Source organism: Anopheles coluzzii, chromosome 2 (assembly GCF_943734685.1).
Source record: "Anopheles coluzzii chromosome 2, AcolN3, whole genome shotgun sequence".
NCBI classification, from domain to species: Eukaryota; Metazoa; Arthropoda; class Insecta; order Diptera; family Culicidae; genus Anopheles; species Anopheles coluzzii.
In genome coordinates this window covers 125037775-125060434 of record NC_064670.1, presented here as the reverse complement: position 1 = coordinate 125060434, position 22660 = coordinate 125037775, and the positions used below count along the sequence as shown (strand labels likewise).

General features: G+C 47.6%; 3 protein-coding genes across 4 annotated transcripts; 1 reads left to right on the top strand and 2 right to left on the bottom strand.

Annotated features, from left to right (window-relative positions):
- Positions 1–117: 117 nt before the first annotated feature.
- Positions 118–19787, bottom strand: LOC120953168 (proton-coupled amino acid transporter-like protein pathetic). Of its 2 annotated transcripts, none has more exons than XM_040372888.2 (6): positions 19672–19787; positions 7854–7953; positions 7675–7745; positions 3644–3736; positions 2762–3574; positions 118–2674 (listed from the first exon to the last, which is right to left on the bottom strand). In XM_040372888.2, exons 2-6 carry the CDS (start codon positions 7860–7862, stop codon positions 2266–2268), a joined length of 1395 nt encoding a protein of 464 aa, XP_040228822.1. In that variant the 5' UTR covers positions 7863–7953; positions 19672–19787; the 3' UTR covers positions 118–2265. The 2 variants fall into 2 exon arrangements, with proteins under 2 accessions (XP_040228822.1, XP_040228821.1); XM_040372887.2 differs by lacking the exon at positions 19672–19787 and adding an exon at positions 13430–13569.
- A 243-nt stretch (positions 19788–20030) lies between these two features.
- On the top strand, positions 20031–21176 carry LOC120953172 (uncharacterized). Its single transcript, XM_040372893.2, has 2 exons — positions 20031–20528; positions 20601–21176. The coding sequence occupies exons 1-2, from the start codon at positions 20408–20410 to the stop codon at positions 21080–21082; spliced, it is 603 nt and encodes a 200-aa protein (XP_040228827.2). The 5' UTR covers positions 20031–20407; the 3' UTR covers positions 21083–21176.
- On the bottom strand, positions 21170–22596 carry LOC120953170 (leucine-rich repeat-containing protein 59-like). Its single transcript, XM_040372891.2, has 3 exons — positions 22262–22596; positions 22079–22138; positions 21170–22000 (listed from the first exon to the last, which is right to left on the bottom strand). Exons 1-3 carry the CDS (start codon positions 22376–22378, stop codon positions 21254–21256), a joined length of 924 nt encoding a protein of 307 aa, XP_040228825.2. The 5' UTR covers positions 22379–22596; the 3' UTR covers positions 21170–21253.
- Positions 22597–22660: the final 64 nt, after the last annotated feature.

The following is a 22660-nucleotide window of genomic DNA, read 5'->3' as shown; positions in this document are numbered from 1 at the left end:
CTCGAAAGAAGATCGTCGTCGTCGGCACAACGTCGTGGCGCACACGAAGCCGGCGTCCACGAAGCTCCACAGCGCACAGCGGATAGTGTCAGGTAAGTGATGTTACTATACGCTTCATTCTTTGTTGTAGTAAATGTTACGCTTTACTTGTTTATTTATTTTTTCATTCACTCTTACATGCGGTATTACAATCAATGTAAGTCTTAGGCCGTAGCCAGTCAGGAGGCGCTGACGAGCGGCCCAAATTTTCGTACACCTCTTAATTCGAATACAGTCGGAACGCTTCTAGTTGAACGCTTTCTTGGTTGCTCTAGTTGCGCTTCGACAGTTGGCTGACTGGGCAACGATAAAGCACGCACAAGGGAACATTAAAAAGCACCAATCGTTCAATCGTTGGCGGACAATCAAACAGTTCAACTCAGTGAGTTCAGACTGTATTTCACTTATTTCACTAATGCGGGCCAATGAGAAAAAAACATGATTACATAGTAGGGACAATAATTATAGGAATGGGAAGGAGAAAAGAAAACAAACAAACAGAAGCAAATGAATGAATGGTACTGTACCACGGGAACGATCAAGTGTAATGTGTAACGCAACCGATTACTGAATTTGAGCGTCTTAATACGGTAGCGTTTGCCTGTTTGCGTTCAAGTGGAAATTGTCTTACGATATAGTGCGCGCATTTACGCGCTACGTTTGCCGAATGATTGTCCCAGAGACGTGTCCATTTTAGGGAGATAATTTTTTGGAACATTGCGTTGCTTTGTTGAATCTGTAACAAAATCAGGTGCAGAGTCCGTCCGTCCACCCGTCCAATCGGTCTCACCTAAGGTGCCTTACTAAACCATCTTACTCTGTTCTATCTAAGGACAAGCGCGCGCTCTCTCTCCCTCTTCTGCACTACAATTCTCGGTGCATGTGTGTTGGATTACCGTTGAAAACGTATCTTTTATAAAAAGAATCGTTGACGCGCCACTGGCCGTAAGTGAGAGGATTTATAGCAAAATCTCGAAACACGAGATCAAAAAACTTGATTACACCAATCATTTTGGGGGCTGATTTGTTAATTTTGTTTCTTCCTTTTACCCCTGTTGTTGGGTTGTCGGTAATCGCAGGCGCATGCAGGGAACGGATTCGGTGGCCTTAATCAACAGAGAGAAAAAACGAAAAGAAAAAGCAACAACATAACGATGTTGATAAAAGCAACACATGGCAGCGTTGAGAACAAAAAAACGGTTGAAACATTTTGTCGACCGACAAACGATGCGCGACCGAGCTGTCGTGTTTCGTCGTTGTGGTTGTTGTTACGCACAGCATTGTTTTGTTTTGCGAGATTTTGTATATCTGTGCTTGAAATGCTCACTCATCATCCCTGAGAGCGGGTGCTGCTGCTGCTGCTGCTACGTTCCAAAACTTCAACAACGTGTCCAAAATGCTGTTTTTGTTATCTTCCATCGCTACAGTACCAAAAACAATGTGTGATGGAAAAAAACACGTACACCAGAAACGCGGAAAATCCCTAGCGCACTACTACTATTGCTACTACCTAGTACTGCTGCTGCTGCTGCCCAACAATGTGTCCAAAAACCCTGTTGCAGATAAAACAATATCGTTTGTTGCGTTACGATGCGTGTCTGTTTGATGTTGTTGTTGTTGTTGTTGTTGCTACTTCTACACAATATCAATTGTTTGCTCTACTATTTGAGGCACTTGTGTATGTGTGTGTGAGTGTTAACGATAAGGGTAGCAGCCTGATAGCAATGGCTCGGGAAGGTCATCATCACGCCCCCTAGGAGCATCTGGTCCTTTTCCTTTTTCCCAGGTCCCATTTGCTAACGATCGGACTGGTCCCAACCTGGTGTTTCCAAACAATCAGCACAATAGTTTTCTTCTGTCCTAAACTACATACACACACACACACACGTCTGGGGGAGGAATAACACTTCCCCCTCCTTACACAGGTTGGCGCTTGGCGCCGGTGCACAAAAGTCGTGCACTGAAATCGAAAAGAAATCTAAATAGCAAAATAAATGGAGAAAGGTAGCTGCGTTTGGTGGGAAAGCAAACGAAAGGCAGTTTGTTTCTCAGTCAGCAATTTCTCTGTAGTTCCGTATTGGTTGGCGGCGTGATTGCTTTGCATGGGTGTGTTTTTGTATATGCGCGCGCGCGCGTGTGTGTGTGTGTGTGCTTTGCCAACTCAAACCATTAGCCGTAACTCTCGCCTTCTCCACTCGCTCGCCACAACCCAAAGGTGCTGCAGACCTAAGCGTATAGGGCAAGAATGTCCTGGATGGAGCTCTTGGAGCCAAACACGAGCGCGATGATACCGAAGACAAACACGACCACGTTCTTCCACACGATCCAGTTGCCGGGGCCGAATCCTTCCTCCCAGTACGTGACCATCTCGATGACGATCGGGATCAGCAGTCCGAGGATCGAGAAGCAGAACGCACCGATCAGCCCAATGAACGGACCGATGGTCGGGACGGCAACGGCCAGCAGGACGGCTGCAGTGACGAGGATGGTGCGCATCACGTACTCAACCAGCTTCGGGCGCTTGGTGAACCGATCCTTGATGGCGACCCAGCCAATATCGAGACACACGTAGAACTGCAGTCCGAATGTGCAGTACACTGCCAGGGCGATCAGAATCTTCACAGCTTGAGCGGGGCTAAACGAAACGAAATGGGGAACATCATTCACTCGTTACTCACATGGACTTATAATTCGATTTCCGCACACACGCACACACACTTACATCTCTTCGATTGGCAGATTGAGGGTAATTGATCCCTGTGCCTCATCACCGTACTTGACGTAGCCGAGGAAACCGAGCAGGATGTAGATCAGCGTCACACCGGCCATACCCTGGTTCAGCACACCGCAAAGGCCGATAAAGTTCTGGGGCGTCTTCATCTGATTTTCCAGCGGCATCACCACACCGATGGCCTCCATCGCAAAGATGACGATCGCGAAGAACGCTGGCCACTGCATGACGGGCAGGAAGAGCGGCCGATCGTTGACCGGAGGCATATCGGTGACCAGATAGTAGAAAGTGATGCCCAATCCCACGCCCATAAACACGTTCGCCACCATCGAGACCGGTGCGAGGTACTTCAGGTTCGGGATCCACGACAGCAGGATCAGCGGCACGAGCAGCAGCGCGATCATGACGCGCAGATTCAGCGGGCTGCCGTAGTAGTACTCGATCACCTGCTGGAAGTTGGTCGCGATGATGACGGTATAGACGGCGCAGGTACCGAAGTACGTGATGAACAGGCCGTAGCGGATGCAGTAGGACGTGGGCATGCCCCACCGGCGGCCCCATTCCGGTCCATTCTCGAACGCGACCTCGGCAATCTCGGAGAAGCTCATCGCCGTTCGGTGCGTGCGTCGGTAGAGCGTGTGGCCACACTTGACCAGCACGTACGCGCAGTGGGTGCAGATGAAGGCGGTGAAAACGGTGGCCAGGATACCGCCGGCCAACCCGGCGTAGGTGAACGCGACCGGCATCGCCAGGATGCCCGTACCGAGCGATGCCTTCAGCAAATGCGTTAACGTTTCGCCATCACTGTACGAAGAGAGCGAGAAAATTAGAAAATGGAAACGAATGACGATCGAATAGTTGCTGTACACTCACGTTGTAGGATGTTCCAATTTCCGCTCTTTAAACGGATCGAACTGTATTGTACCATTGGCCTCCACATCGGATTTGGCGGGAGTAAACTTGTATCTGTTGGGAATAGGCAAAATAACCAAAAGGCAGGGGGCATATTAGCTCGGGGTTACAAATAATTGTGGAGTTTTCCTTAAATTTAACATTTATTTAATGATGCATTTATGCAAGAAATCAGAAAGAATGTCCCCCTAAACTGTCTGACACTGCTTGCGGTACTGTTGCATCAGCCAATGTCCGCCAGAGCCCGCTAAAGGAAGCCAAGAATTTGCCCGTTAATCTCTCCACCACGTTGCCCTTTTTCTCTTTTCCATGCGCTATTATGCACCTTATATCCATATCCATTTTTTCCTCATTGTTATTATTGTTGTTTGACGACGCCATGTTGCTGCTGAGGCGTTGCTTCCGAACCGCGTGGAGCGTTTGTGGGACGGAGAGCTTTACACGATCTTGTTCACTTGCCAACACACACACTGCACGGCACACACTACAGGTGGCAAGCAGCTGGAGGAGTTTGGAATGTTTTGAGACTTTGCACACGCTTCAAATTCGCTCATTTAAAACACCAAACACGGTGTGACCTTAGTCACAAAAAAAAAACATAATAAAACATTCAAAACTTCTTAACATAAACACAAACACAAAAAAGCGTTGAACAAAAGTGGGACGTCCAACTGTAGCTTCCAAAAGGGTCTCTATCGCTTTTGGTGAGCTACCGAAAGAAGCCTCCTGCTCGGTGGACGACCGTTAGCATACTGACCACAGCAAAGTCTTTTGGTCCTGGTCGTTGGCTCTTGTGTGGTGTGCGCCTGGCAGGTTGCAGTTGGCGGTTGGCGCAGCAAAAATTAAACCCCAACCCTTCCTCCCTCTTTCCAGTGAGCAGGGCCCATGGTGAGGGAATGGACCTCAAGCTCAAGGGTTTGGCTGGTGGACATGCATGCTCTCCATCCCCCCTCCCTGTATGCATGGCATGATAACATTTTTCTGCCCCGCGTTCTGTTAGTTTCTTTTTTGGTGGGTTTTTGCACGCCAAGACAGAAAAGACCAGCAAGGGGAGGGAGGGAACACGGGAGGATAATTTTCGGCTGCGTCTCAACAGAAACCACCACAAACAGGGAAAGACAGAGACGAACATGCACTGAAGTGATGTCTTTCGAACTTTTCCCCGCATCCCTTGTACAACACCGGTGGTGTTTAACCATCGGTTTACCTTTTCGGAGCTGTTATTAACTACCCCAGAGGAGGAGTACCTTACACATCCCATTGAACCCCCCTCCAGTCTCTCAGATTTTCCCTCTCAGATTGACCCTCCCTGGTAGTTGAAAATTGCATCCCAACTCCGGGCCGGATGGTCTGAAATGCGAACAATGCACAGCAAACCGTTTCTTCCTTGCCACGGTACATACGCGGGGGGGGGAGACTCTCTCTACACTGGCCAGGCGCAAAGACAAAAAATAAACTGTAAAGCGACAGCGACATCGATTGCTTTATGCCTCCGCTGCTACACACAAACCCTCTTATTAGTGGTTGCATTTCCCTCCATCCATCGTAGCATGGGTTGTCTGCCCCTTTCTCTAGACGAAGAGAAGTGCGCACAAAGGCATGACAGTGGTGGTGGTATACTTTTCTTTCTGCACATGCAAATCAGCCCGTGTGTCAGTGTTGCACTGTTGTTTGCATGCATTTTTGATGGGCAAGTCGGGTTTTGCAACGTTCTTGATGCATCGCTGAATCGCACTCAGCGTCGCAGCAGGCGTAACAACAAATGCGCGCCAACACATAATCGATCGATCGATCGCGTACGCGTACGCGGGAAGTGATCGCGCGAGTATGGGCATAGAAGAAAACGCACCATAAACGGGAATTAATAATCATAAACAGGTGTCGTGATTAGAAATGATTGTGAGTGTCACTTACTCTCTTGATGTCACTTACGACAGGTTCGTTTTCTATGACTCATTAAAATCGATCGTTTAGTTTGATTTAATGTACAACCTGTCAATACTAAACATTAATTTAGAGAGTTGAAAATTTGTTGCAAAATGCAATTGTCACTGCAATTGAGGTCGCTGCAAGATAATGCGCTTAACTGCACTTCAGTAAAGGATACAAACATCCCCATTGCACATCGAAATGTCATTTCTCGTGACTCTTGATTGTACACTGTTTCGTTTTCCCTCCGTCTTTTGACCCTTTGCATCCTTTTCCAATGTTGATTTCAGACCTCGAATTAATTTATTCCACCTCAAACCTACCCTCCGGAAGTTTCGCCCCCCCCCCCCACCATACATGGAACGCTGTTGTGCAAAAGAAAATGATGAGTTATTCCTTCTCTCTACACCCGGTTTCTTTCGGTTCTCTGTTCATTCGCGCAAACTCAAGGGAGAGCGTGGTGCATGGTGCTGTACATACACGTTCGTCCCCGTGGTGTTTCTTGCTCCCCCACTCACCCCCAATCCAATATCCTGTTCGAAATATCGATTTGTTCATTATCAAATTTTTCCTTGTGGAGTGCATCAGAAGAGCGGAAGAAGGAGGTTCAGAAAATTGGCCTAAAAGAAAATTGTAGTAAATACGAGCGAGAGAGGGAAAGATAGAGAGAAAGACAGAGGAAAAAGAGGACAAGAAGAAAGCCGAAGGTCTCGTGTAAAGATGAAGCATGATGGTGTGGTGGAGTTTTTCTTCCTCAGGACGACACGATGGGCCACAATCACGTACGCTGGTGGCGTGAAGGAGCAGCAACTTCAGAAGGGACCTCGGAGTATAAGACCTCCGTAAAGATCGCGCGCCCGATCGCATTGGTATGCTGTTTTGAGGCGTTTTATTTGTTTCTTGTTGTATGCTGCGTGGTCTTTCGGCTGCCAGACGCACGGTGGTTTCACCTTAAAATGAGGGTTCGAAAATGAGGTTTGCTTGGTGTGGTACAAAATTCGTGTACCACCAACCGATAAACGCCCTCGAGAGGTCGGTCGCCCAACTCAGGTTGGAAGAAGATCGGAGGATTATGAAGCATCGAATCTCAACAGCTTCCCGCAGCGAATTGCGAATACGCAAAACTGTCAGTTCCCTATGGACAGTGAACTGAGAAGCAGACGGGAAGCGTCGGCAAACGGGCGTATGCCGAGGGTGAATCGAAAAGTACATTCCCCAATCGGGATGTTCCCGCAATCAATTATCATTAGTCCATTTTTGGGGGTTCAATACACACATGCATTGGCGTGACCAAGTTCGGTAGCGAATTACTTATATAGTAGCGCTGTTTTTAATGAACTCCATCGTTCTCTCGTTCTGGGGCACAGGACATGAAACGTCCCGAATTTGCAACAATTTAACAATCCAACAGTGTTGCACAACCTTAATCTTCTTTGGTTCCAGCAAAGGCAGAGATTTTCTGCGGTGGAAACGAAGGAAGGACGAAATTATTTATTTAAAAATACAAGCTGTGTCGTTCCCTCCACGGACCACGGAGTGTGCGACATAAATTTAGTTGATTTATGCCTGCCCATAGTGAAAGTGTTTTTATGTATGAAATTTTCTATACATTCATTCAGAGGGGGGAAGATCGCACAATGTATCGTGCACAGGAATCTTGTTTAAAATATTACCGTAGCATGATTACAAAATATTAAAAGAAACCTTTTTTTGCCATTTCGTTTTGAGTTATCATTTCATGCGAGGAGTTAAAGCCGATTATCTAAAGGCTCGCGCAAGAATGGCGTTGGACTGGACACCTGTTGCGCTGGGTCGTGTGGTGAACATCTTTGAAGTTTTGCTTAACATTTCAGACATTCCACGCTACGAAAAAGCATCCACGATATCCGATCGCTTCCTTAATCCAGCGATCAAGTTCAGCGGAAATAGCAGCTGAACCATCCGGACAACTCGCACTTCAATTTAAGTACATGAGAATGTCACACTCAGCGAACCAGACAGAGTAAACCCTTGGTGGTCCTCACTGAAATTCTATATCATCCCAACCCTATGGTTGCACTTACACAGTGGCTCCGTTCTTTCCGTCCTGGGGCAGGAACGTTTCCATTTCCTGCGGAGGTGGTCCCGTGTATTCCTGCGTCGAGGGTAGCAGTAAAAGAAGAAGCGGGAGATTAGGTTAGTGCTCTAGGCATCATCTTATAGGAGGGGGACTCTGGCCACTTCAGAGTGTCACAATACTTACGTTCACCATTTTGGCGTCGTTGTTTCTACGTGGACGCGGTTTTTAAAACCCAGGCCCCTTTGTATGCCTCTAGTGCAGTGTGTGAAGTGTGGGATTAGTGCTGGAAATAGAGAAGAAGAGACACAAAACGATCAATGCTTGAGGTGTACAGAATAGACGAATGCACATGGGAGACCATTCCACGTATGCTATGTGATCGATGTGCTGCAACGGCTGTCCTTCCCTTCCTATTGATCTTCGCATCAATTAATGCCAATCGCATGCCTTGCTAGCTTCTCCCTAGCTTCCTAGTTTAGCTTTAATCGATCGTCCAGAAAAGTGCACATTACTTGAATGGAGCGTAACGTATTGGCTAATGGACACAGACAGGACTGGATCAGATCCATCCCGTCAGAATAGACCATCATCCACACAGGCACTTTCACAGACATCGTTGCGTGAAAGTAGACAGTAATTGAACGTCCTCACCCGCTTCTTGATAGAATGTCGACACGGCACCACACATCAATTGGACACAAATTATGCCATCCGCCGGCATCGTTCTAAGGCAAGGCGGTTAGACTGATTACTGATCAATTTAGGTACGATCTTACCAAGCATAAGAAGAAAAACGGGAAGGTCTTGCCTAATTCCTCCGTTGGAAAAAGGGAAAAGAAACACACAGACCCACCACAATGTGTGGAGGCTCGTCTGCTTCATTCATTTGCCCGCAGGTCGATTGAGCGAACCCGAACGTGGCCTTGCCACCAAACTCCAAAACTCTACACCATTTAGACGCCAACGCGCGGGCTCCAATTGTTAGGCGCGCGCTGATAGCGTGATGAATATTTATATCGCTTGTCAAGCGGCCGCAGTACTATCAAGCGAAACAATCACGGTCAAATCGATTTCAGACCTAACTAACCTCCTCTCCTCCCCGATTGGCTTGGCCCCTTCGACCCGGGATTGATTGTAGCAGTGTTTTATCGAAAGCAAAGCACTCATTTCGATCGCGGGAGCTTTTGATTCTGATTCTGGGTGATAGTGGAATGCTTTAATGGAACTAAATGCAGCTCTCAGAAAGATGCAATGTGCGCAGCCTGCAGGAGCATCACAACAACGCAATAATGAGTTATTTTAGTTGCGTACAAGAATTTGAATCTTGTGCTCGCCATTTTAGAGGTGTCGCGAGGACACACCTCCTTCGCATTTTGGGGCCATCAGGTGCAAACAGATAGAAGAGTATGCTGTTGTTACGGTGGCATGTTCCGGTCCACTTATCCGCTCGTTGAGTAGTCTTATGGATTATTTTTAAAGAGGAGCATGCACTAAAAATACCACTTTTCTACTCCGACCGCGACAACTTGCCGCTCAATGCGTCGTTCGCGTTTTTGCGTCTAGTACAATGACTCTCGAGAGCAAGCCACCCCGTCGTGATTAGGTTTTGGCTAACGGTTCAAGAGCGGTCAGACCTCTGTTGCCTGACACATATACTCTCCCTCTCTGCACGTCCCTATCGCCGGTGGTGCCATATCGAACCCACCAGCAGAGATAAGAAACGACGACGACAACGACGGAAACGACCGCCGGACGACGTTTGCACCAAAATTCGTCAATCATGTTCGATGGGTTTTCCTTTTTATTTTGGCGTACAGACCTTGAAATGGTTTTCCATACTACCCCTATCTGTTGCCAGCCATTGACGTCAGCATAACCCCCTCCCTACTACCTCCCAAATCGATGGTGGTGGTTGATTTTTGTTCGTAGTCAAAATGGTTCTATTTATACTGGCTCCCTTGAGCAGTGCGGGGGGAACGAAGGGAACAAGTCCTCCGGAAAGGTGAATGAAAGTGAAATCGAACGTAAACCCGAAACGACAGAACAAGCTTTTAACACGTTTGTCACTTTTGTGAGGAAGATATTCCCAGTGGGAAACCTCACCATTTGGCTGGCTATCGATCGGGAAGTTCTAAAAATCGGCCCCTTGTGTACAATCGACGCGCGGTGGGTGCCCGGAGAGGTCAGCTTCGATGTGATCGCGTGCAGCTGATAAGCGAGTGTGATTCTTTTTCCTATTTCCACAATAACATTGCCTCACATGCTCGGTCACAAACATTTAACGGCAATCGATAATGGTCGAACCTCGTCCTCTGGTCGTGTGGAAAGGAAACCGCAAACACGCTCCACAACAACAGCAGCGGGTGTCGGCAGGCAAATACAGTTTTGCCAACAGCAAGCCCCCATCTCTTTAAACATCTCTTATCGCACGCTAGTAGAGGGCACCACACTAGGGCACACTAGGCGTTGATTAAGGATGAAAGATCGGGAGGAACAGGCAAAGAACCTCTTCGATAGAACGTACCCTCTCTTAAAACAGCCTTACCGGCGACGTGAGTCAGCAAAGAATCCAATTACTACCAGGTTCCAATATATTCCACTGTCCACAGCAGATTGCGGCCTGTCAATCAGCTACTCCTGTCCTGTCTACAGCTATCATCGAGGAGGTGTATCTCTTATCTCTTCTTCCACTGCTCTGAATATTCAATTGCGCTGTCGAAAGCATTCTCTTCGAACGAAGTGGGAAGTGGCAACAAGAGTGTGATACTTTTCAAAATCGATAACATGTTGTATGTAAGTGGATGCGCTTCCACGTTATCGTTATCTTGTTTAACGTGAGCAGATTGGTGTGGTGATTTAAAATTGCAGTTTTTGTGAGCAGGAACTCGAGCTGCTATCGCCTCGTTACCAACACGCTTCCGGTTTCCAGATCGATAGAATGGAAAGGGGAAATGCGAATCACACTTCAGTAGAGTGACCAAACTGAACACTGGACACCTTTTGATGACCTTTTTGCGTAGACACTGGTCGCTGATTTCGCTCATTCCTTCAACAGTCAGAACTCGAACTCGAACGGCTACTTCCGGGTGACGATCACGTTGCATTTACATTACATCTTACCCCACGCCCTCTCACGGCTATCAAAAGCGCCACCTGCGCCCGAGGGTTATTTACTTTTTTGCCGGACTTTGGAAGGCGGCTTTCCCGCCTTCTGTTTGTATGTTTGATTATTTTTTAATCTGGTGTTTGTGGCGGAACTAGTTTGTTGATTTTCGCTTGTGTTTTGTTCCACTGGGCGCGGGATGTTGTAAAAACACGGTCGACACTCGGTCGGCCCCGTGTTATCGTCTTTTTTAACGATCGTTTAGACATTCTGTTACGCCGCAACTGTCAAACATTGTACGGTGGCGCTTTATGCACCTCAAGCATGTCCGGCCTTTGGAATGTCCGGTGTGTCGTGAAGGGCTTGCGGAAGTTCGGAGACGAATTTACGAGCGTTCTCGCCATCTATTAGCAAACGAGCAAGCCATGATCGTTATGCAATATCTTGCGCGTGCTAAAAAGAATACGGGTTGCTTTGATCGATCCAACACAATCTCCTGGAGACTCTGGTTACGCCTCAGAAACCTTCCATCGAAAGCACTCAACAGTCGCAGGCCAATATTCATGGTTGTGCATCATTTAAATGTCCATTACATGTGTAGGGAGCTCAAAATTGGGATCATTATTTTCCTCTATTCAACCCTTCGCTAGGGTAGGGGTTATTCGTTATAACCTCGAAATGGTTTAGAATTGTTTTCACCACGTGGTCGTCGGTCAATGCATATCAAATCGTGTGTGTGCAGCTAGTTTTCTGATGCAACCTACTCGTGTTTGGGAAATTCATTGGAACGCTACAACACGCGCATGAAATACGACTCCATTTGTAACCCCCCGAACCAACCCCCCGAACCACTGACCCAGACGACGACCTCCTGATTGGGTCCAGAAAAACTAGCAAAGCTTGCACAAATTTTCCCTCTTGCCTGGTTGGTGTGGTGTGGTGAAACCTAAAACAATTGTAGAATGCAAATATGACCATTTTCAACTCCCAAGGGAAGCGCGTGTGTGTGTGTGTGCGTGCCTGTTTGCGTTTATCGTATAACGGCCAAACGGACACTTTTTGTTGAGCGTTACAAAAATTATCAACCTCATGCTGAGAAAATCGGAAACTTTGAGAAGTTTATTTTTCTATAAGGCCAGGGGCTTGTAAATTCTGCTGACTGTAGGGACAACTGCAAACCTAAAACGAAGGGAGGAAGGAAAGGAAGGAGGATTCCAATGTTTCGAAGAAGGCACACAAGAGAACAGCCGAACTGCTGAACCGTTGATTTCTGGGAAACTGGTTATGGTAGGCTCGAGCGAGTAAGCCAGCCCACTGGTAAGCTCGCCCTGTTCCCGCCGGCAATCTCTCTGACGTTATTCTACCCTTGCGCTTCTTGGCAAACACAGATGGCGACCAGATGAAGCAACAAGTTCCAGGACAGTGGTACCGGGCGGGCCGGGCGAGGGTTCGTAGCAGAAAATGGGCCAAGAATCGGCCGACACACGGGCTACCTTTCTGTGCCAAGGCCGACCGGAACATTAAAGGGATGAAAGGGAATCACGCGAAAAGCGCTAAAAGTGATTCAAGCATCGGTGCAAACTGTTTGCATTTAACTTTTAGCACATTTGACACATTACGGCACCGCCTTTGGGTCGATTCTACCGACAAATTAGCGACAAAGCTTCTGTACGACGCGTCCGACTGCCTCTGGAAACATCATCGTAAAGCTTTTTATGTTGTCATTCAAAGCGAATGCGATCACACCACCCCCACTATTGGGCTTATCAGCTGAGCTGTGTTGTTCCTGCAGTAATAATCGTAGTAAGCGTAATTTCTCATTGAAATTCTTGCTCTGTAGTAGCTTGATAACACGGTGAGTCCAGCCAAACACCTGTTTTTTTCGGGAACAATGCGATAAATACCACTGCAAATGGCGTAGTAGGCTGGGATGATGTTACGGAAGCCTTTTAGCGGAGCTCCGGGGGCTTTTCCTCGCAAAAGTTACTACCAGGTGAGGTTGTCTAACTTGTGTATTAGCAAAGCATTAGGGCGACGTGGATGTAACCCGATGCGCGGCAAAATAATTGAGTACTTCCCTTATGTGGAACGAAGCGTAATGAGCCAGAACGTGCACACACCAGCGGTGTACTGTTCTGCAAGCACAGAACTGCAGTGAAAGAGGTGTAGGGAGAGAACTCGAACTGGTGGCAAGGGAGTAGGAGCAAACCTTCCCGATAGAAGCGCAACTGTGTATTGAAGAATATTAGATTTCAAAGCCACGTGCCCGCCGTTTTCTAATGCGTTCCCGCTCCCAACGACCTCCCAACAACAGCTCGATGTCGTGTTAACGACGTACGACAAACTACACGAGCACCACCAAGCGCGGAGAGAGGGTTCTCTATCAAAGTTCTAATTACTGTAAATAATTCCACTTCACCTTTTGCTTTTACGGAGAAACACTTACGGCCACGACGGGGACTCTCTTCACCCCAGTAAAAAAACTCTGTACAACTTTCACCCCACGTTCTTCATCAACCACACACACACACACACAAAACACACAAACACTGATCAACACTGACAACGTCGCTGAAGAAATCCTTAATCCTAGTTACCCGTTCCCGAAGAGGGAAGGTGCTATTGCAATAAAGGAAGGAAGGAAGGAAATGCCTACCAGGATTTGAAGGTGAAATTCGGTGCTTCTCAATCGGTTGTGCGGCAGTGTGTGCGGCGCGACCTACTTCTAGAGGCACCTCTTCTAACGGCAACTGTCAAACGATAACTGAAAGCTTGACTGATGCCCAAGGCAATGGTGAACTGTGAGAGGACCGACTCGGTGTTTCCGAATGCGACTGCTACTTACATACTTACTACTAACCCCCCCCCACGCTTTACCTCAGTCCGTCTATCTACAGTGTCTAGCGATTATTTGCTGACGCGCCAACACATTTCAAAGCCACTGCTCTCTCTCTCTCGCCTCTCTATTCGATTCTCTTTCGCTCTGTCTCTCGCTGATCGATGACACCAACACACCAGCACTTTTGCTCTTGTTTTGGGTATTGTTCTGTGTGGCACTCTCGCCGCCGCCGCCGCCGCCTGCGATACGATAGTTTTTGGCGCATTCAACGGGGTCGCTTACCGCGTGGTGTCTCCGACACATTACCGACTCTTTGCCGAATGATGCAATATCCAAGGGTTACTACTTGAGAACTAATTTCAGACCACAGCCGATTACTATGTACGGCTACGAAGGGAGGGTTTTTTTGGCAGCCGGATTTGTTGTAATGCTGTAATACTTCTGAAGGTTCTGAGCTATGCGATGATCCGGTCGGAGCCGTAGTATTTATAAGGCGCGAAACGAAAATACACGTTATCATCGTGTGGAAACGCCACTACGAGACGGCGACCACCCCCACCACACCCAAAACCACACCAGCGTCGGAAGGTCGGAATTTATTTGCCCCGCTCACCCCGACAAAGGACCTACGAGGGACCTCTTATCGGTGATAGCGTTATCGGTGTAACGTAGCGTTAAACGACATCATGTACCCGTAGGGGGGGTTGGATGGCTGAGGGCTGGAATAGCGCTGGACTGCAGAACGCGTTTCAGCGCGTCTAATCCGATGCGTTTCCTACGCGGTGGCATTGTGCAACGTCATCGAAATTACGTAGGCCACCTTGGGGAGTTGGTGCCTCGTCGGTGTGTCGTCATCTGGTTCCCGAAATGAGTTTGCAACCCACGCTGATTGGTCCAGCGGAAAGCGTATTGATCGACTTGGGAAGAAGAACAAGCGCAAACGTTGTTTGCTAAAATTAAACACTTCAAAACGTCATTCCCAGTATCCTGATGTGGCGTTCCGTGTACGATTGAGTAATCCCCAACCATTAAAAAGGGGGGGGGGGGGGGGGGTTGGCGATACTTCATCTTTAGCACTGCCACCCACTCGACAACGGGTGGAGGGGCGCAGAGCCGCAGTCGCCTAAACAAATAAGCCAATTCTTCCACTTTGCAATGCAAAATATTAACCATCGATTCTAAGCATCCGTGATACAGGGACGGGGGTAAAGACAGGCCGAAGGGGGGTGGCGTATAAGACGCACGATTCGCTTGAATAAGTAGTAAACGCGTGCTTAGAACATTGAACACAGACTGGTGGCTACGAGAAAGAAGCAAGAAGAAGGAGAGTTGTGAAGCAAAAGCAAATAAAAACTCTAATGGAGCAAAGCTGTTGATTGTTTAAGATACGAACGCGAGAGAGAGAGAGAGACAGTGAGAGACGGAGCAAGAGAGTGAGGGAACGAGTGTAGGTGCACAGTTGGCAGCTACTGTAGCTAGGAGTGCAAGTTCAGACGCCCAGTTGCCATGGCGACTAGGCAGGAGAGATTGTGTCCGTTGGCGTTGGCGATTGACTTTGGCGCGAAATGTAAACGTTCTCGGGCCGCGTTCGAAGTGTCCGCGTGATCGAATCGATACTTGGACTATAATAGATGGGGGGTTTTGTTTGAGCACGAAGTCACGGCGCTAGTTAAATACGCTTCCTCCGTCGTCGTCGGCTAACGAAAGGGGTGAAGGGCGGAATGGGGGCGTGGGGGATGGCGTTATGGTAAACATGTGCAAAATCACCAAGGGAAATCACAATGAAATGGAAGGAGAAAGGTCACGCCTAGGAAGTAGAGCGCACCCTTTTTCTTTGTAGTGAGCGTGGCCTTAGCCTCTTCTTCGCCTGGGGGAAGAGAGAATCACTGGGGAACGATTTGCTTAACAATGAAATGTGTTGCAAAATATGCGATGATCTGTATTTTTTAAGATACAATTCTATCTTTATGATCTTGAAAGAACAGACGGAGGACACTGTATAAGTGTGTTGATGTGTTGGTGATAGCGAGATGTTTGTTTCCGTTCCGTCACGAGACAAGACAAAATTGCTGTTCAAACAATACAAAGCACTGGCGTTGTACCCTTGTTGCCTTGTTGGCCTGTGCTCCCTTCCCCACTGTGAAGCATCCCCATCCCATTGCGTGTGTGGGGGAGGGGAGGGACATTCGATAATTGATTCCGCAAATGCTGCGCTACCCGAACCTGTCAATAATCGGTCCTATTGTGGCCCAGAGCTGAGTCTAGGTTGGAAACTGTAACCTCCTCGCAGCATTTAGTGTAAGGGCTCGAGTAACCGATAAAACCTTGTCCATCAATAAACTAATAACACATCACACTTTTTTTGTTCACATTGCCCCCATACCTCCCCCAGTGATCCTCACGCAGAGTGTGACACGATCGATAAACAAACCTCAGTATTTTCACCACACAACGAAACGAGATCATCGATTATTACACTCCGGGTGCGATCGACGGTTTGTATTTCTGTGTCCGTACGCGCGCCCCCTTTTCTTCTCTAACGCTACGTCTAACGGCTTCGATCACAGACTCGAACGGAATACCGGTTTTTCGGTGACCGAGTTAATGTTTTATACACTCGCACAAACCTTGAACCTCACCCCTGTGCAGAAATCGGCGAAATCTCTTGCAAATACGGCTGGAAAGCGCACAGTGGAGTCGAGTAGTTCCTTCCTTTCACTTTGATTTATCGCGTGCGTGGCTCTGTTGCCGTTGGAAAACACTGGGAGTGCGCCCCCCGACAGGGTTGAACAGTGAATGTACACTGATTCGCCGTCCATGCAAATGGGTGGGTACGCCATACACATACACACACACACACACACGCAGAACATTCTTTTCCCTGAGTAGAATGCGAGAGAATCCGCGGTGCCGAAATGTGGTGTGTTTGCATTTTTCCTTTCCAAGTTTCTTATTGTATGGTGGGTCTGCAATCATTGCATAGAGCATGGCATGCTAGACCCAGGTACCCAGGTACTACCGCGGAGGGCTGCTCTCCCGTATCTCCTAGACCGAGACGTTATGCTCAATTTCATGTAAACTCGTGAGCATAACAGAACTCTCTCTCTCTCTTTTTCTCTCTCCTTCTCTCTTGCACTGATACATTCTAGTTCGCCGCCAGGGTCTTTCTTCTCTCAGCTCATTCGCTGGGTTTTCCTTCTCTTCGGGCGTTCGTACTGCCGGCTTCTGGTGGGTTGAGAGGCCAGAGGGGTGTATCATTGGTGCATTTTCTTCGCCAACACTGAATCATCATTGCATCAGGCTAATTTTCTAACTTTATAAAACCCCTGCACCGCTTCTCACAGCAGTGTCCCGCCCTTGAGCGAAAGGAAAAGTCGTCGTCCCCAGTCGAGATGTGATTTGTCATCAGCAAAACGGCAAACCAACCGAGAAAGGTCTGTTTGATGATTTAAAAGCATTTTCTTCATTTAATACAACGCGCGCATTACGGGCGAAGAATTTGCCGCTCGTGCCGGTTTGTTTTAAGCCAGAAAAGGGGAGATGCGTTTTTCGATGTCATTGCAGTGGATGGGAGAGGGGGGGGGGGGGGGAGGTAGGGCTGGGCCAAAAATAAATCAGTCGCGAGTGGCGTTACAGAAGAGACATCAGACACACATACACGCAATTCGGCAAGCAAATTGGAACTCGGTCACTTTGGGACACGCGTTTGGGAACGGTGAAATGGTTCCTTTGTCGGCTGTACGGCTATCGGAGGGCGGAATTTGTTCGAAGAAGCGTTTGCCATTAAGCAACGCACGTGCGTTCAAGAAGAGCAGAGGAATGTTGTTCGTCTTCGATCGGTGCAGGTATGTCTCGTCGTACCGAGCCATTAGCAACGGGGATTCGATGAAGATGATCATTCTAAATGTAGATGCATCGCAGCAAGATTGACACATACAAATTTCTATCGGAAACTATTAAGGTTTTCTTGTGTGTGGCTTGAGCAGGTGAAAATATTTCACATTTACTGCACATTTCATATGACGATGACTCAGCTTTCCGCCCCGTTTGTGGACAACATACTTGCAATTTGGTGTGTATGTGTGTGTGTCTCTGTGTCTCTACCCCCATGCAGTGCCGTAAAATTGCAATAACGGAGGAAATTTGGCGCCAATGCGAAGGCAGCAGGCAAGAGGGAAATATAATTCATTCCGCATCAACCAATGCTGCCACGCCACCCAGAACGGATATGTATATGTATGTATGCAAGATTGAGTTCCGCGAAAATGGGCTGCGTGTTGTACGGGGACGATCCGAACCAATCGAAAATAGCGGTGGTTTTCTTTCTCTGAATAAAACGGTTTCGCCGGTTTTCTGGCCGATTTTGGGGTGGGTGGAAAAAATTGGCTTCTTTCCATTCGCTACAGATTCATTCTGTGTTGTGCCTCATTGTGATAACGGTCACTCGCTGCCAATGGGGTGGGAATATGCAACTACATTGTAAGTGCGCTTCTTCATTTTGCCCGTACCGCTGCGGCTCTCCTAAAAAAGACAGCCAAGCCAAGCATCAATGTACAGTTTGTATTGGATTATGTGTGCACCGCTTGCTGCGATGGTTGTTGCTGGGACAAACAAATTAAGGGCGAACGCTACGATGCTTCCGCTGAATGGACTGGACACTGACCTTGTTTTCCATTTTTCCTGTCAACGTTGGCTACGCACCTCTGCTTGAATTGCGTCATACAGCCGGCGGCGGTGTGTTTGCGTGCCTGGGGAAAAGCTCGAGGGGGATAGGGAAAACCCACCACCCACGAGTCTTCTTCCACGGGTGGGTAGTAATCCTGGGGCGAAACAAAAAACGGAGGCTCCACTCGGACTGTACTGTAACCGCTCTCTGGCTGCCCCCTTCAGTTGATTATTCGTATCGATCCGTCGGTTTGGTACATTTTGAGTGTGTGTGGTTTTTTTTGTGTTTCCACCCCTATCCGCTTCCAAACCGAAAAGTAGCAGCAAATGTGGCCCGGAGCGGTAAAAGCCGGACAAAAAGAAGCCGCGTTTTCGCGATCCGCTTTCGCGCAGTTTCTGGCGGCTCATAGCGGGCTAAAATGAAGGAGAAGCCTTACGCTGGCAGCATGGAGGAGGTTTTTTTGTGTGGGCAATGTGGGCTAGCACCGACGGTTCCCCCCATTGGGGAGCTGCTAATAACCGCACCGGCGTGGCGTGGCGGACACGCATGAGGCGAAATTTACGCCAGCCAGCGGAACAGACGAACGAACAGCCAGAGAGGCAGATCTATTTCTCGATAGCGAAAAAGAACGAAATGGAATCCAGCCCGGGTCGGAAACTATTTTCGGCGTGTATAGTGCGTGTACGCGCTCTGTCTTGTTCCTAGGCAAGCGGAAACCATTACGTCAGGTGTTGTTGTGTGTGAGTAACGTTGGAGCAAACGAACAGCAAGCCATGAAGTAGATCCTCGGCTTTCCCTGCCTGTTCTCGGGCCTCAAACATGCTTAATAATTGAACGTTTTTTGAGCTTATATTACTCCATTTTTCCCCGGATACGATGAGTTTCATTCAACAGTGGCTCAAAAAGCGCTCGGGGGAGGGTTGGAAACGCGCGCACGCACGTTTTACGTACATTTGGTGCACAATTGTGTGTGTGTGTGTGCGCTAACCGCTCTCCCATTGCTCTCCCGGTTAGAATTTTCTCACTTGCACTCTCACTCTCCCGTTTCGAAGACTGTCTCACTAATGTGTGTTTTATCCTTTTCTTACTTTCTCCCGCTGGGCTGGCGTGTGTTCTAAACCCTTCTTTTTCGTACGCCGGCGCCGGCAGGCTACAACCACGTGGCGAATGAGTATTCCGTATGCAAGCAACAAAAAAAAAAAGTGAGCGAACAAAAGAACGAAAACCGGTACTCGTCGTGTTCTTCACAATCTCAGCCGCCGGCCCACGTCAAGAGGTGGTCCCGAAATTCCCTCCAACGTCCGCTTGGTGGACCGCGGCCTCCTTCGATATATGATTTAATAATTCATGCCGTCGTTGTTTTCGGTCCTGTTCTTTCTTCACACATCCTTACCTCCTCTGAATCGTGTATTCTTCTAGCTGTTGTTCTTCTAGCAACGTTATGCACTCCGTCGCTGCAGCAGAGCACTATTCACGACCCACACGGACCCGGAACATGTAGAATTTGCTTCGATTTTTAGCACCTTTTTACACCACATTAATGCGAACAGTTCATCAAAACATTCTTTCCACTTGATCACGGTTTCATTTGCAGCACTTGCGTGACGATTCGCGTAGAAAATGCGGCCGAAAATCTAACACGACTTTCCCGTACGGATTGAAAGTGTCTATCGGTCACCGCACAGCACCAAAAAAAGATTACAGGCAACTCTCGCGAAACCGTTCGAGGGTGTTAGGATGTTTCGAAAATACGCGCTCGATGTTCGAAATTGTTTCCGTTACCATTTTTTGTTTAAATTATTCTGTGTCATAGGAGGAGTGGCGACTATCAATAGGTTTACAAATAATTGTGTTCTATTGAAATGAATGAGACATTTCATTTATTAAAGACAAAACAACCGATTTAATTAGAACTGTTTTTCGAATATGTATCTGCTTCAATCCAACCCTGCAACACGTTCTGTCAATCAGACGCCGGCAAGCCGGGTTTTTGCCATTTTATTCCACAAACTCAAATCAAAGCAACAGCACGCATACTGCATAGTTGCCAAGATATTTTACTAAATTCTACTAAATGACCAGTTGAGTACTTAGTAAATGGCCAACTGAGTGTTGATATTTTAAGAAAAATGACCAAATTCATCGATGTCATTCGAAAATACAAGTGTTTGTATGCGGTAAACGATCCTGCCACTCCAGAAGAAGTGCAAAAATGCTGGAAGCTAGCCGCGAGGGAGCTAAAGTACAGTGGTAAGTCCATTTAATTTTACGTATCTAAGCTCGCTTTGTCACCTTCTTTCCAAATCAATTGTTCATGCACAGTGGAGCGCTGCCAGCAGATGTTTGAGGCAAGAATTGCGGAATACAAAAAACATTTAGAAGGAAAAAAGACCAACCTGCCAATGGAGCAGCTAAACGAGATGGAATTTATGCGTGAAGAGTTGAAAGACGGTCTAGAAGAGGATGACTCCGTGGTGTTTCTTAAGATGGAGTCGCATTCCACGGGTCACTGTGATCCGCAACAGCCAGCACAAAGCATCATGGCACCAGGACCATCTCGCACAAGACGGAACGCCGTGGACGAGTCGTCCAAGGCTGAAATTTTGCAAAACATCCAGCAAGAGGCGTCAGTGCCATATCAATGCCAGCTACCAGCGACTGGCATCCTGCCTGAATCTGAAAAGTTTTTCTTACGCTACGTTCGTACGGTGCTGCGAAAACTTCCACTACAGACGCGTTGTGATGTACAAGGATATATTCACCAGTACCTTATGCAGATCGAAGCGAAAAACTTGCTACAGTAAAAGTTGCAATAATGATTTAGGTTTTTAAGGGTTAAGCTTATTACCGGCACTAATCGGTATTTTAATTGTAAAGCAAAAACATGTCACTTCTTAATCGCTTAACGTTTTATTATTATAGTTTATATATGCACAATATTGATGTAACATCATCATCGTGAGGCGCGGGTGCAGTTATTTGATGTACTCTTCGAGGATAGTTTCACGCGCTTCGCGTACGGTGCCTTCGCGGGCCATGTGCAGCACATCGTTGTACCTCGTGTAGAGCAGATACGTTGCGACCAAAAGCAACAACATCAGCATCCACAGCATAGAAGAATGCCAACATCCTGACGAAGCTGTATGTTTTATTGCTCCCGGTTTGGTTTTTGCTTTCGCCTTGCTATTGCTCCCCTTCGCTTTGGGATCATCGCAGTTTATGACTTCGCCTTGGCCCCCAGCAGCAGCAGCAGCAGCAGTCGTCTTTCTTTTGCGCTTCGCTTTGTCTGACTTTTGCTCGTCAACAGGTTTTTCTTCTTCTTCGGCAGCTTCTTCCTCTCTCTCGCGCTTCTGACGCTCTTGCTCCTGCTGCAAGCGTTGCTGTTCGACCCGCATCTTGCGCTCCTTGGTGCGATCGTCTAGCACGCGTCGTTCGACTTGCTTCATAAAATCGACCGCACGGGTCGCTGCCACCAGACAATCGTTCGTATCGCTGCATGTGCCGATGATCTTCTTGAATGCGGGATTGAGCGGGTTCTCCTTCAGGTCGAGATACTTCAAATTCTTGAGGCGTCCGAACGTTAGCGGTAGCCGCGTGAGCTGGTTCTTGTACAAATCCAACCGGCGTAGGTTAGTGAGCAGACCAAAATCATCGCAAATCGTCGTAATGCGATTCTTCGAGAGGTCTATCTGGGTCAGTTGCGTGAGGTCGGTAAAATTGCTCTAAAACAGCCGGAAGCGAGCCGTAAGTGAGGAAGGGGGTGAAAGGGTCGAAATTTGGGATTGGCCTAATATGCTTACCTCAATGATGGAGATACGATTGTTGGAAAGATCCAAAATAGTGGCGCGTCGAAGCGTTTTCTACGACACACATTACACAAATTGTCCAAACATCATAAGGAGCAGGCATAGCATGAAGAAAGGAAGATTAATTGATGTAGAAATTAGGAAATTTAAAACGCCCTGTTTTGCTTCAATACTCACAATTTCCTGCACGGGAACTTTGGAAATGTTCATAAGACTCAGATCCAACACATTATCCGTAAGCCGGTCGCGAACGTTAATTTTTTCGTCATTTTCATCCTGCTGCTTCATTGCCATTGCTCTCTTGCTGGACCTTTTACAGGAAGTTTCCGTCCGCTGGGAAGCTCGATGGTTCTTATCACTTTCCTGTTCTTTAGGTATCAAGCAATGCTTAAAACAATGGGCTATAGTTTACTGAACTTTTGGTATTTAAAATGATACGGTAAAGGAATGTTTTTAAATATGTTTGCGATATGTTTTACAAAAAGGCGAACGATAACAATTTCCGATCAGCTTGATTTGACAGCTGAACAGCTTTGTTGGCATTTTCGCCGAAAACAATACGTCCGTTTATACTCG